Source organism: Metopolophium dirhodum, chromosome 2, assembly GCF_019925205.1.
Source record: "Metopolophium dirhodum isolate CAU chromosome 2, ASM1992520v1, whole genome shotgun sequence".
NCBI lineage: Eukaryota > Metazoa > Arthropoda > Insecta > Hemiptera > Aphididae > Metopolophium > Metopolophium dirhodum.
The window spans coordinates 13,861,230-13,874,799 of NC_083561.1; the positions used below are offsets into that span (position 1 = coordinate 13,861,230).

General features: G+C 30.5%; 1 protein-coding gene across 1 annotated transcript in view; it reads left to right on the forward strand.

Annotated features, from left to right (window-relative positions):
• The window catches only part of LOC132938024 (uncharacterized), a 35,269-nt gene that overhangs the window by 13,974 nt on the left and 7,725 nt on the right, over positions 1–13,570 (forward strand). Inside the window, exon 2 of the mRNA XM_061004682.1 lies at positions 5,632–5,749. Within this exon, the coding sequence (XP_060860665.1) occupies positions 5,632–5,749 (118 nt within the window). The remainder of the gene's footprint in view (positions 1–5,631; positions 5,750–13,570) is intronic.

Here is a 13,570-nt window from a genome sequence, read left to right on the forward strand (position 1 = left end):
GAAACACTAAGACGACGACGACACTCCGACACCGGAAGCTCTCGACGAACGGTGCTGTATTACAATTTCGTCGTGTTTATTGTTAAAATAATATTATTTATTGGTTTATTATAGACGTATTATATATTGTACTAGAATCGCCTCGTTCGGCGGTCTGCGTGCGTATCGTCATCGTCCATAATATATGTCTGTACTTAAATCATATACTATAATATATGAATATGATCCAAGTGTTGTTATATGAGTGTTTATTATACTGATACCTATGCGTTTTTCATTTTTCGCATTACACAAATTTTTCGTGCATCGACTTACCAGTGGGCCTTTCCCACGCCTCTCCCTCATATCTTTTATTATACCCTTTGACCATCCACAGTGCAAGCGTATTTTGGATATTACTGTCTTAAGGACACTTTATTCGTGCAGAACCCCGTTTCGGCCTGTAATTCATTTATTTACGGACCAGGACAAACATTCACAAAAATATTTTTAAACTTAGTGGGTGTTACACATGTCCAGATTTTACTGTTATTTGTTTTTATTTGTTGTTTAGTTATATTAATGATTCAGCAATAATACAATTTAGCATGGTGCCAGCACTTAATAAAAATTAAAACGCATTATGATTTATAAGTTGCTTGAATAAGTGCTGGTGCACATTGCCAAGATGGTGAGATAAGACGCATCAACCGGGTGGTTTCTACCTAATTTGTGCTGTGAGCGGATATGATAAAAGGAGAAGACGACCGAGTGAAACGGGAAGAAACTTTAAAATTTATTTGAGAGAGTAGAGCGGAAGCATCAACACGTCCATCAATTAATTTACGTAAAAATAACAATTTAGCATTAACTGTCTAATGTACTTATGGAACTAGAACGAGCTTATGGCGCTTATGCATGATATTATGTATAACAATGTATTAATATTGAATTTTGAAATACAATATTTATCAAGCAGTGCCCTATGTAAATAAATAACAAAGCTAATTAGATTTTTCATGAGCATTTGTTCTGCCTAAATCTTTAATATTATTACGTTATTTCTTTTAACGAAGTTCACAGTTTTATTGTGCTTTAATGATTTAACCCTTTTAAGTGTACTGAATGAACGTTCCACTGAAGTATTAGTTGCAGCAGATCGACACAAAGACATCCGTTAAGCATTATCGATATAATATTATATATATATATATATGTATACCCGTCAGACAAATTATTATGATCTCTCATGACCATGCCGAAATCTGATACTGAAATTATTGTGGATACATTCTCCTATATCACTGACCATAATATAATAGTGTTGTATTTCTAACTCAACTAAAGCATGAATACAATTTAGCAAAACTACTTTTTTTAAGATAATGATGTATTTATAACAGACAAAGACGAATATTATCGTAAATAAAAAAATTGTATTATTGGTACCTATATAAATTATGAAAACCGTTAAAACGCTACACGCTTGCCGTATTTTCGTATTATAAACGTACCCATCTATTAAATAGGTCTGACAACACGCAGGGCCTTGATTTTGGAACTACGTGACACGGATTGCATCATGTTTGTTTATGTTATATAAAAATGATTGTGCGTTTTTCAGTATCCGGTAATTTGCACCAAATGGCATCAAATTTTGTACACAATATGTTTCTTGCGACTCAGCAGAGTGCTTATAGCTTCATTTTTCAACCCATATGTAAGTCACTTATAGGGTGGCATACTAAGTAATTTCATTTTGGCCCACGAAAATCGAATACTTATTGTTTATACATACGGTTGCTATTTATTACAAAAATAAAAGATAATTTCATATAGGAAATCTATATTTATTTATAAAATTAATGTATGTTATATACTCAAAAATTACAGAAAAGTAATATCTATCAGAAAAGTGTAAAGAGTTGTTTGGAAATATATAAATGCTAAATCTAATCCGTCACAGGTGGATTGCCCATATCAATTCTCGGTCAAATTAGTTCACAACAATATGTACACTGACGCCAATTTTCCAGTGAACCGAGATTTACTAAAACTGAGATACACCTTGGTGGCTATAGGTTTATTATAGCGCCATATTTTACATTTTGTTAATTTTTTTCTGGTTGAAGTCGAGTATTAGTAATAAACTAATGATGTATTACGCATAATATATGCGCCTATTATAAGCACTCGATCGGTTTTAATCAATCCTTCGCTAGGATGATGCGTTTGATAGAGGATATTCGTCATTTGATAATCAATTTAAAATAATATATTAAAGAGTTACATTTCACCGTGCACATTCACAGAGTGATTCACCGAAAATGCTCAATGCTCACCTCTTTTTTCTTCAATAATGCAGTTATTTAAAATCCGATTTTTTACATTTTTATGTACCGCTATACTTAAAGACCATATTTTCAAATTCTTGAGATTTTTCGTACTACTTAAAGAGTGTCCTGTGGAGATAGAAACTTCTGTTTTTCAAATTAAAACCTCCCTTTTCAACTGTGACTTATTCAATGGATAATTTTTTCTGAAAAATTTGACGTATTAGAATCAACATTTGAACAAGTATTTTTTGAGTTATTTCACTTTATGTTCTAAGTATAAAATGTCTATGGTAATAGATTTCTAAAATAGGGGGGTTATAGTGATTTAAAAAGTCATTAATATTATTATTTATCTTTATCATAATCATCATCAATAATTTTTAAAAATGGCTCAAGTATAATAAATACTAATTCCAATATTACGTATATTTTATATTTTTGTAAAATCATTTTTAAGGACTATAACTATCCTTAGTGCAAACAATTAAATAACTAAGAAATTACTCATTCAAATTTTAAACTAGGTAGGTATATATCAACATTTTCAAAAAATTATCCACTTAATAATTTAAAGTAAAAAAGGTGGGTTTTTCATTTGAAAAACAGAAGTTCGTATCACCTCAGGACACTTCTTAAGTAATACAAAAAAATTCTAGAAAACAAAAAAAACTGTCATTGAGTTATATTTATTAATTCCAAAAATCAGAATTTGAATAATGTACCCTGTATAGTTGTTGTACAGGAGTCTCGTGGGTTCTTTCGTTTCAAATTGCCAATGCGTCACGACGTCATTAGTTTCTGACCTCGAATATAAAGAGTATAAATTAACTATGATAATATTATATTTTTATATTCATCGCCTTACTATAATATTATAGACGAGATCATTTTGCATAGTTTGGTTATTGAACGACCGGAGTACTGACAATTTGAATTGTTCGTAAACCGATATAATATTATGAGTTAACTACGAATTTGGTAGTATTGTTGGGTAAAAAATATCGGTATTTCATGCGACAAGACAGTGTAGTTCGTTGCGTCGAATAAACACACAGTAGAGTTCTTACAGCGGATTGTATTAATATGTTAAATCTAAAAATAATCGTGAATCACTACCGAGTCACAACGATTTCGTTAAATAATCTAAAATATAGTGAACAAATCTGATATAATATTGTGTGTAATAAAATGTATGAAATCGACGGATTCGAAGTAAATATAGTGTTTAGTTCGCATTTTTCATTTTTTTTTTTCATATAAAAAATTAAAGTTCGTAGAAACCATCCGATTAACGTAAAATCGATCCTGTACCAGAGACCGTAGTATTTTAAACACTGCATAATATATACTAGAAAACAATAAACAATAATAATTATAGTTCGAAATAATAATATATTTTTCGTCGAAGATTATTACGCAAACAATAGTATGACTTCACGTTTCGTTTCAATACCTACTCGTAGACAGTTTTTTTTTGTTTTTGTGAGCAACGACGTCGAATTGTATTTATAATAATTTGCACATCACCGCCGTGGTTTCCACAATACGATTATAATGTATTTAATTAACACAATTATATTGCAATTATCTGTCGGTAGAACACACCCAATACACATATTATTTTAGAAAATTAGTAGGACGTATACTAACTGTGGCTTATTCAAGTCAGACACACTCGGTGGTAGGTACCTACCATACTCGAAAGCTCACGACGCGAACAATAAAAGTCCATCCACATCTGCAGGGAAAAGTTTCAGAGGGTGTTTTGATTTTTTCGAAATCATATTATGTTGAAAACAACTATTAATTATCCAGTAAACACAATAGTATAGGTACCACGTATCTTAGAAAATATTTATAATACTATTATATTTTTCTGATTGACATAGGTGTACCTTACCTATATATAGGTATAATAAAAAATATAAATTAAAGAATTACATCCATATTATGGACTACCTAGTAGTCATTTGACAATTTTCTAAAAAAATGATAACTATAAAAATACCTAGGTCAACAATTTCGATGGATGTTTGTTTACCCAAAACACCCCCCGACGTACGTGCCCAATGCATAAAGTCGAATCTATACATTTCTTTATTTATATCACTGATCCATATTGTTATGTGGACCCGTGCAGTCGCATGCATGTCACTTGTGGATTGTTTTCCGATTGGTCTCGACCGCGGCGGTATAGAGCGATTTGAAGCGCTACTGGAAAATAAAAGATACCGAATATTCGGCGCAGTTTCGAATATATTATTTTATATATATATATATATATATGCGAGTCGAGGTCGCTGTACCATGGAATTGCAGTCCCCTCTGTCGTATTATACAGAATATACGAGTAGGTACGTTTTAAAATCCGCAGAAACCCGTGATATGGTCTGCGAAATAATAATAAAGACGCGAGGCTATTTTGACAGCGATACAAAGCCGAATGACAATAAATGTAAAAAAGATGGAAAAAAAAATATACAAAAAGTGGGTCGATTTCATCGAATAATAATAATTAATTACGTACGAAACCCTTTTCTAGAAAATGAGAAATCGGTAAAATATAATCAAATGCAAGCGCGCCGCCGTACGTCTATATAATATATTATTATTATATTATTATGGAGTTAATTGATCGATAAGTATCCTCTCTTTTTGATGTATTCAGGTTGGGCACTATACGCTTATAACTATATAATATTTCGAGTTTAAAAACAATAATAATAAAATATCGGTTTAAGCGTCTTTGAATGAGTAGTTATACTTTCTACACTTAATGTTATTAGAATATTTAGAACGTGTAATAGGTACTGCCCGTAAAAGCTTTATATTATCGTAAATCAGTTTGTGCATTCGAAGGTCGTCCGAAACGTGTACGATAATACGGTTATATTTTTATTGTTTTTTTAAAAATACAATGTGATTATAAAATAGGTGTAATGGTTATACGTAAATACATCTCACTGCGAATTGCAAATACTTTACTGGGCCGTGCATTTGATGTACTCGCCGATACTATACATGATATATCATTAATTCCAGTGTATATAAAACAAATGCATTGTGCGCGCAATAATTGAACCGTGTAGTTTTGAAATTTATGGTTTGGAGAACAACACTAAAGTAATTTCCAATTAAAATAAAACCCACTAGCACTTTACTATGACGTGTGTATTATGGTATTTAAAAAATGCTAATTTTGAGATGTTGTTGATGATGATGATGATGATGATGTTACGAACAGACAGAACCCGTCAATTTTAAAACGCATAACCTTAACACAGTATTTTAATTTGTATCTATTATGTGTTTTCAGAATGCCGTTAACCAGCGTAGTCAAACTTCAGTACTCGAACAAATGAACAAATATTTCTATTTTACAAGAACGAAGGGTCTTTTTAGAATATGCTATCCCAAGGACAGGCCACCAGCAGGTAAATATATTATTCCCGACACGATAATAATGTTATATGTAGGTATTATGAAAAAAATTAAGCCATGCGTTTCCCAAGTATATATATGTACACGAGTAATATAATATAACGTCTCTTAAGGGTATTTTGAAAATTCGATGCAGTCAAATCGGTTTATCGGGTTACTAGTCACGTTTATTTTTTTGTTACATATTATATTATTATCACGGTAAATACAGGTTATAGAAAAGTCGACTGTTGGTAAAAGAAAAAATATTCATTCACACGAATTCCTATAAAAGATGGAAAAAAATAATACAAATAATTCATGAAATACGGTCTTGTTGAAATGGTTATATGTCCATTGGAATTGGGTTGGATAGTATAGAAGGCTATTGGCTAAAGTAAAATAGAATGCTACCTTGTTATTTAGTTTTATTGTTTTGTTACCCGCCATTCGTATTACCTATAAACAGTAACGTACCATACTATAAATATTGATATTGTATTTTATTATTTGCATATTAAGTTTATACATTGTATAAACGCTAAGATTCAAATACAAATGTGCATTAAGGAGTGTCAAATAAAAATTTAAAATTTACATTGATGCGTGTACTGATTATTGCAACATAATGACGTATACTATTCGTTAGTTATCTTGAACTAACATAATAACTTGCACCTAGCATGCTCACCCCCATTTTTGGTTTGATAAGGAGCTTATTCAAATTTTGATTTTCAAAATGCTTAAATATGTATACCATTTAAAAACTATATTTTTAGATTGTTTTGTATAATTTAAGGAGTTTCCTGTACTCCTGTGGTGATACCAACATTTTTTCCAAATAAAAACCTGCTTTTATCCTTTACATTACTAAGCCGATGTTTTTTTTTTAAATGTTGCATGACTAAATTGAAAGTCAAACGATTAGGTTTTCAGTTCGTCAACGTAGTTGTGTATTCTATAAAGATAATAGGTTTTTAAAATATGTGGACTTGTATGATGATTTGAAAATCAGAGTGATTCATATTTCATATTAATCTATTAACATTTTATGATTACTAGATTAAATATTAAATATTATTTATATTATATTTTTGTAAAACATATGTAGAGACTATTTTGCTTGGTATATACAGAGTTTAATAACTCGGAAACTACCTACTGGTACGATTTTTGATTCAGATGGATCAACATTTTCAACAAAATCAATTATTGGCTTATCAATTTATAGTGATTATAAAAATATATGGTTGGTTCAAAATTTAAAAAATAAAACGAAGTTTGTATCGTCACGTGCACTCATTAAATTAAACAATATTCTGAGTATTTGGAAAATGTGGTACTTAAAAAATATTACTTGAAAATTCCAAAAATTAAAATTTGATTTAACTCATAATTTAAGGCAAAATTTGGAATGAGCTTGCTTGGTGAATCACTTTGTACATTGTATATTCATCGTAATTTGGTTCTTTGCACCCAAGCAGGAGCTGACGTCATCACGGACGATTTATTTCATCGATCATCTAAGACAGATAAAAATCACTCGACGTGGGTTCAATCACATCTAAATAACAGCTATACTATAATATTATTACTATCATACTTTACCGTTAAACGCGTATTATAGCATTACGATTAATATAGGAATAATAAAGACGCGAGTCACAAACCATTACGCAAAAGTTTCGTACGATTCGTGAACCCGTCGGGCGAAACGTCGAATTTTCAATGTCATGTGGTGAACAAACAGACTAGCGAAAAATAAAAATAATAATACATATTTAAACGATCCATTGTAGTAGTATCTCAATCTGCGAACAAGCGAAGTTAATGAATATAATAATAATAATATATATTATCGTAACATACGACCGTGGTAGCGTGAGAAATCGAGATGTACCTGAAGTATAATGTATTCCTAGGTGGCTAGGTATATGATTATATTATGTACGTTTATCTCTCGTGTTGATGATAACCCTCGATACAATATTATTAATTAGAATTTTCTCTATGTCCCGATTTTCGACCGGTTGCGAAACTCTCGCGGCTGATAAAGACGTTGCGAAATATTCTGATATTATATACCTAGCTAAACTCTATGTTTATAATGAGTGAGTGTATCTCAAAGTGGTTCTCAAACGATTAAGTTTACGGTGCCTCGAAAACCAGAAAATCAATTACCCATATGAAGAAAAAAATTAGAAATCACGATGATAATTTTGCAATTTAACTATAATGATATTACATTTGGATGTGTCCGCGGATCCCCTAGATCCAGTGGAAGACGTAAGCGTCAAAACCCCTGCGTGTGCTTAGTATCAGATATTAAATTTATAAGTATAGCTGGAATTTCATCTAAGAACACAAATTATTAACGTATAATCTCAACTTTCATATATATATATGATTGTGATTAAGCTTCAAAGTTTTTGTACTATAAAATTATCTGTAATGTGCTTATATATTATAATATAATATATTAATATATAATGTAGTTATCGGCCAATCTTCTATACACTCAAAACTATGTAAAAGTATCTATACAGTACAAAATACAAGTCATAACAATATTAGGTATAAGAGCGTCCGTGGGGGGCATATGCCTCCATCTCCAGATCTTTTGTGCTAATGTAGGTATAGGGTATATATTTTTATAACACTTTTTAAAAGCAATTTTTTTTTCAATAAAGAAAATATTAGTTTAATGTTAAAAAAATTATAAATTAAAAACTCTAAAACATAATCTTTAGTGCTCTCACAATCTCATAATATACGATGAATATGCAATACTTACTACTTAAATGTATTATTGTCGATTATTTTTGACGAATTTTATAATAAAATGTACACAATATAATACGTAATGCTTAAAATAGTTTAATGTTATATTATAATATAACATGTTATGGTTAGATTCCCTCTTTGTGGTTAAGATTTTAGATGGTTAGGTATCTACAGCATCACAATCAAGACTGTCCCGTGGGGGTGGTTCCAAAATTTGTATTTTTATTTTGTATCAACCTATTTCCTGTATAACATATAAATAGTATATAATATTATTATATCACGATTATTATTTAGACCAGTTTTAAATCAAAAAATATATCACTTGATAATAATACTCAAATATAGCTTAATGGCTGCGTGGGAGGAGGATGGAGATCACCTCCCCTTGGTTGCGCCACCGACACCTATTATACAATTCCCTTATAAATGAATACACATGCGCGCACGACGCTTATTATAATCATTATAGGTACATACAATAATATGTATTATAATATATCTGTCGGTCGCCCATGCTCTATTTACGTTGTCACATATTCACTTTGCATGACCGTCTAGTTAATCTGTACGGCACGCTAGAAGTTTTCGTTTATTAATTACGGACGTAAGTTTTTTTTTAAATTTCGATTTCTCTCCTCCCCGCGCGGTGGCGGCTTACGCCCATATTATAATATATTATTATACGCTATACATAGGATTATATATATAAATGAGTGTCTATAACTATAATAATATAATAATACACTCGTGAGCCGTGTTTCCTTCTCAGTTCGAAAAACTATGTAGGTACATTATTACTATTATTATTATTATTATTACAAACCCGACCATTGTTGCAATCGCATTCGCGCTGTCGTTACGTCACCGCGACCGTCCACGAATAATAAAAAACGCGTTGCCGCTACATGCTTTATCTACCTACATACCACGATCATACAGGTGTATTATGGTATACCTACGGCTAAGCAACAAGTCGCTCTCCCACGGAACCGAAACGGACGCAACGACACAACAATAGAGCACATACACCGAGTGTTTTATACATATATAGAACGTGTGTGTGTCGTCGGCCATAAGGATCTAATATTATTATTTAATACATATTATATTATGTACAGTGCACATAAAATATATAGAACATAATACGTATTATTGTTATTATAATGATGTCCCGCGTAAGAAAGAAAATAATATTCTCTTCTTGAGAATGGACCGATTTTTCCTATTCCCTTTCGTCCAGTCCCGTGTGACGCGCACACACATAATACAAATTATAACAATATTATATGTTATGATTCCATTCATAAATCATTGGTGGGTACTTGCAATTATTATAATATAATATAATATATTATACTTACCTAGTAGAAAACGAAAGGCTGCGCTCCATTTAGATTGGTTAAATCAGCAGTCCATATAGTGTACACCTGCGCAGCTCGCACGATAGTATAAAACTAATACTTTACTAGGTAGTTGCATTGTTTAAGTAAATGAAATTTTATCGTATAGTAACACCGACCGTCAAATATATTCGAATAATCGTAAAAATCAATTTTTCATATAAAAGTTAATAAATAAGTACCTATCATATAAATATATTTTTGAAAAATTTTAGAATAATGATAAATCGTGTTAAGACATTTTTTATAGATAATATTAAGTTCTAAAATAAATGCAATTATATATTTTTATTAAATTTAACCCAACAAAAAAACTATTCTTTTTGGCAATTGTTTGACCATTTTGCGGCACGTTAATGGGGTGAGCTCTGAGTACCAAATTTAACCAACATCACATTATTAATGCAATGAATACAATTATGAGAGGAGAGGTTGAACACAATTGTTTAACCTTCTTTTCATTCTCAACAAAAAAACACCCTGGTAAACTTATAAAAATGTAGTGTTTATTCGACTTCTCAAATAGGTTCTTGCAAGTTGCAATGCCATATTTGTACGTAATTGGTCAGAATCATATATATATTTGATTATTTAAAATTTTAAAGTATGTTGACGAAAACTATTAAATAGCTTTCTCATATTTTGTTTCGTTCGATTTACATTGCACTCGTACAAAGTATGCGCACTAATCACAGTTTATAAGCGGAAGAGAACTGTATGAAAAAAAATAATAACACTGTGGTGATGTATAACCTCATTCGACCGGTTTTGCTAGACTCTTCGATTAGTCGAGGTACCATTTAGTTTTGGTTTCGACGTTTGCGGTTTTTGAAAAGAGTGGAAATTGCTGTCGGCGCGAGTGTTGATAATATAAAATAAATATCGTTGTTATTTTCTGGCTTAAATTTGATGATGGTATTAATAAAAAAATTTATTTTTTATTTTTAATGAAACCGATTTTGCTCTCAATTATATGTATAGATATAATATGTGGAATATGAATGCAAGTGGTTTAAACTAAGACCATTATTGCTTCATTGGGAAAATATAAAATAAAAAAACATTAACAACTATTCAAACACATTATTCAGCATTGTGTTCTGCATGCATATATAATATATAATATAGACGATTGAAATATTTATAAATTCAAATAAATAATTTTTGATTAGTCGTTGATTCATTATCGTTTGATAGTAATACTCTAGTATAATATACTAACCAGAAAATTTATATTTATTTATTTTTTATAACATAGTTATAAGTGTTATAACATATTATATTATATCTTTGAAATCGTTAAAAATATATATACCCCTTTTACTTACTTATAAAACCACTAAATATTAAATAACAAATGATACTATCGTGAGTTTACATTTTACCGTTAGAACAGGTTACTCATCTATGAATTTTTATAAATATTTCAGCATATTATATACCTGTTTTTAATACCACTAACGTGTTTGTATCTAAATTTCTTCCTGTTTAACATGAATACATAATATTAATCAATGAGAACAGGAAAAACTTAGATAAAACCGTGTCATTTGAGTATTACGATTTAAGCTTAAGGATTATGTTGTTTACGATAAATTTTCAGTTTGAATAAAGTTTGATGCAAGTCCTATTTTTTGATAAAATGTTTTTCATCGATTTACTTAATAATTTCGAACTTGTCAATACATCGTAATAGTTCAATGTTTGCAGAGGATAAAACACTGCGCACATCCAACATTTTTGTCGGTTCACAGTTGTAAATTACACAACACGTATTAAAATATGTTTAAGTAACAATTTATTATACAATTTCAACTATACCAGCTACCTATATAAATTATGTCACTCACTTCTGGTATAAGTACTGATATTTAGTATATTTACGTTAAAAAAAAATCGTTGTATTACATATTACTAACTATGTTCTTACAACTGCACGACTGCATAATATTCCGATTTATTTATTTAGGATTAGGATTACGAAAACAAAATTAAATTTGTAAAAAAATGTGTAAATAATTTGATATTATACGGATTTTTTTTTTTAAATACCTATCGTTTTGTTAAAACTATTATAATAATATTATCTTGCGTCTTGCGTATTCATATCTAATATAATATGTTCTACGAGTGTTATTATTATTTTTATTCCAATAAAATAATATATTGTGGGCTATAAAATGTATAGTCAATTTTTTTTATCAAACGGAAGTGTGATAATAATAGTCTCAGAGTTATCTGAGTATACCTGCGTATCATATTATGTTTTCCATCGCAACTTTTTGTATTATTCCCATGCAAATACTAACTAGCATATAAGACTTAATATTATATAATACTAAGATAACGATCTTATTGCGTAACATTTTCTAGGCATAATGAATAATTATAATTATCTTAATGTCCGTAGATATTAATTGTATATTATATATTTTTTGTAGTAGGTTACATCTAACACACGACGTGTTCTACATTAGGTATTTTTAAATCGTTACGTTTTACCCGATTTTAAGTTATTTGTTTACCAACCAATAAATTTCAGAAAAATTTGATATTTTTGTTTGGGTACGAATGTTATGACTTTACACTGCTGCAGTTTGTTTATTGTATGACAATAACAACAACAACAACAACAACAACTAAAACCACAGCGATACACCAGAGTAACAATATTAAACATGTCTGCCGAGGGTAGAATTCCGAGAAAAGGATACCTAGTTGAAGTCACTACACGATGATGATGATGATATTGACGTGAACACCTAATAGCCATCACGATCGTTTTAGCACGAAGCTCGCCGACATCCCGGGGCCGTATAATATTATGATGGTATATATATTATATTCTTAGGAGTGTCCGCATTCAGCATCAGCTGCCTCTGTACCGGTTCTCGGCAGAGACTTGCCCACATTCCATGCGCGTGCGTGAGGGGCTCACCGGCAACCGGTTCCATCTGTGCCCCATAATTGCTTCTGTAGGACGTCAACCAAGGTCACGTTTAGTAGCACATCGTGTGTGTGCGCGTACTTAAAAAGGTATACCTACTCGAGAGAAAAGGACGAGGGAAAAATCCACTAGGGAATATTATTATTACTACTTCGGAGGTAATTTTTTTTTTTTATTTTCCTTCGATCGCCGTCTTCTACGAATGCAATATTTCTCTTTTTGTTTTAGTGTCCGATAGAAAGTGGTTGTGCATAGCGCCTGCTGTAGTATGAGATTCGTGATTTCACACTATTTGCCCGGTTAAATGTGCACTAATAACGGTTTTGTTTTTTCTCAAAGTGTCTGGGAAAACGATAATAATGATAACATAATTACATAACAATAATAATAGAAAAAAAAAATTACATCTTATCAATAGATTTTACTTTGCGTTTGAAATCCAACGAAAGTGTTTATTATAAACTTTGTATCTATTTTCCACTACTTTGATCCGACTGTCCAAAAAATTCAAAAACCAATTAACTAGTTTATCAATTAAATTTTACTAGGTATTTAGACTTTTCTCATTTTAAAACGAGTGACCCACGTGGCCACGCATTCAATAAAAAATGAACAATGAACAATTTATTATTAAAATAATAAATACACAGTTTATAATAATAATATATTACCTACATAATTATATATATGTTGCATGTATA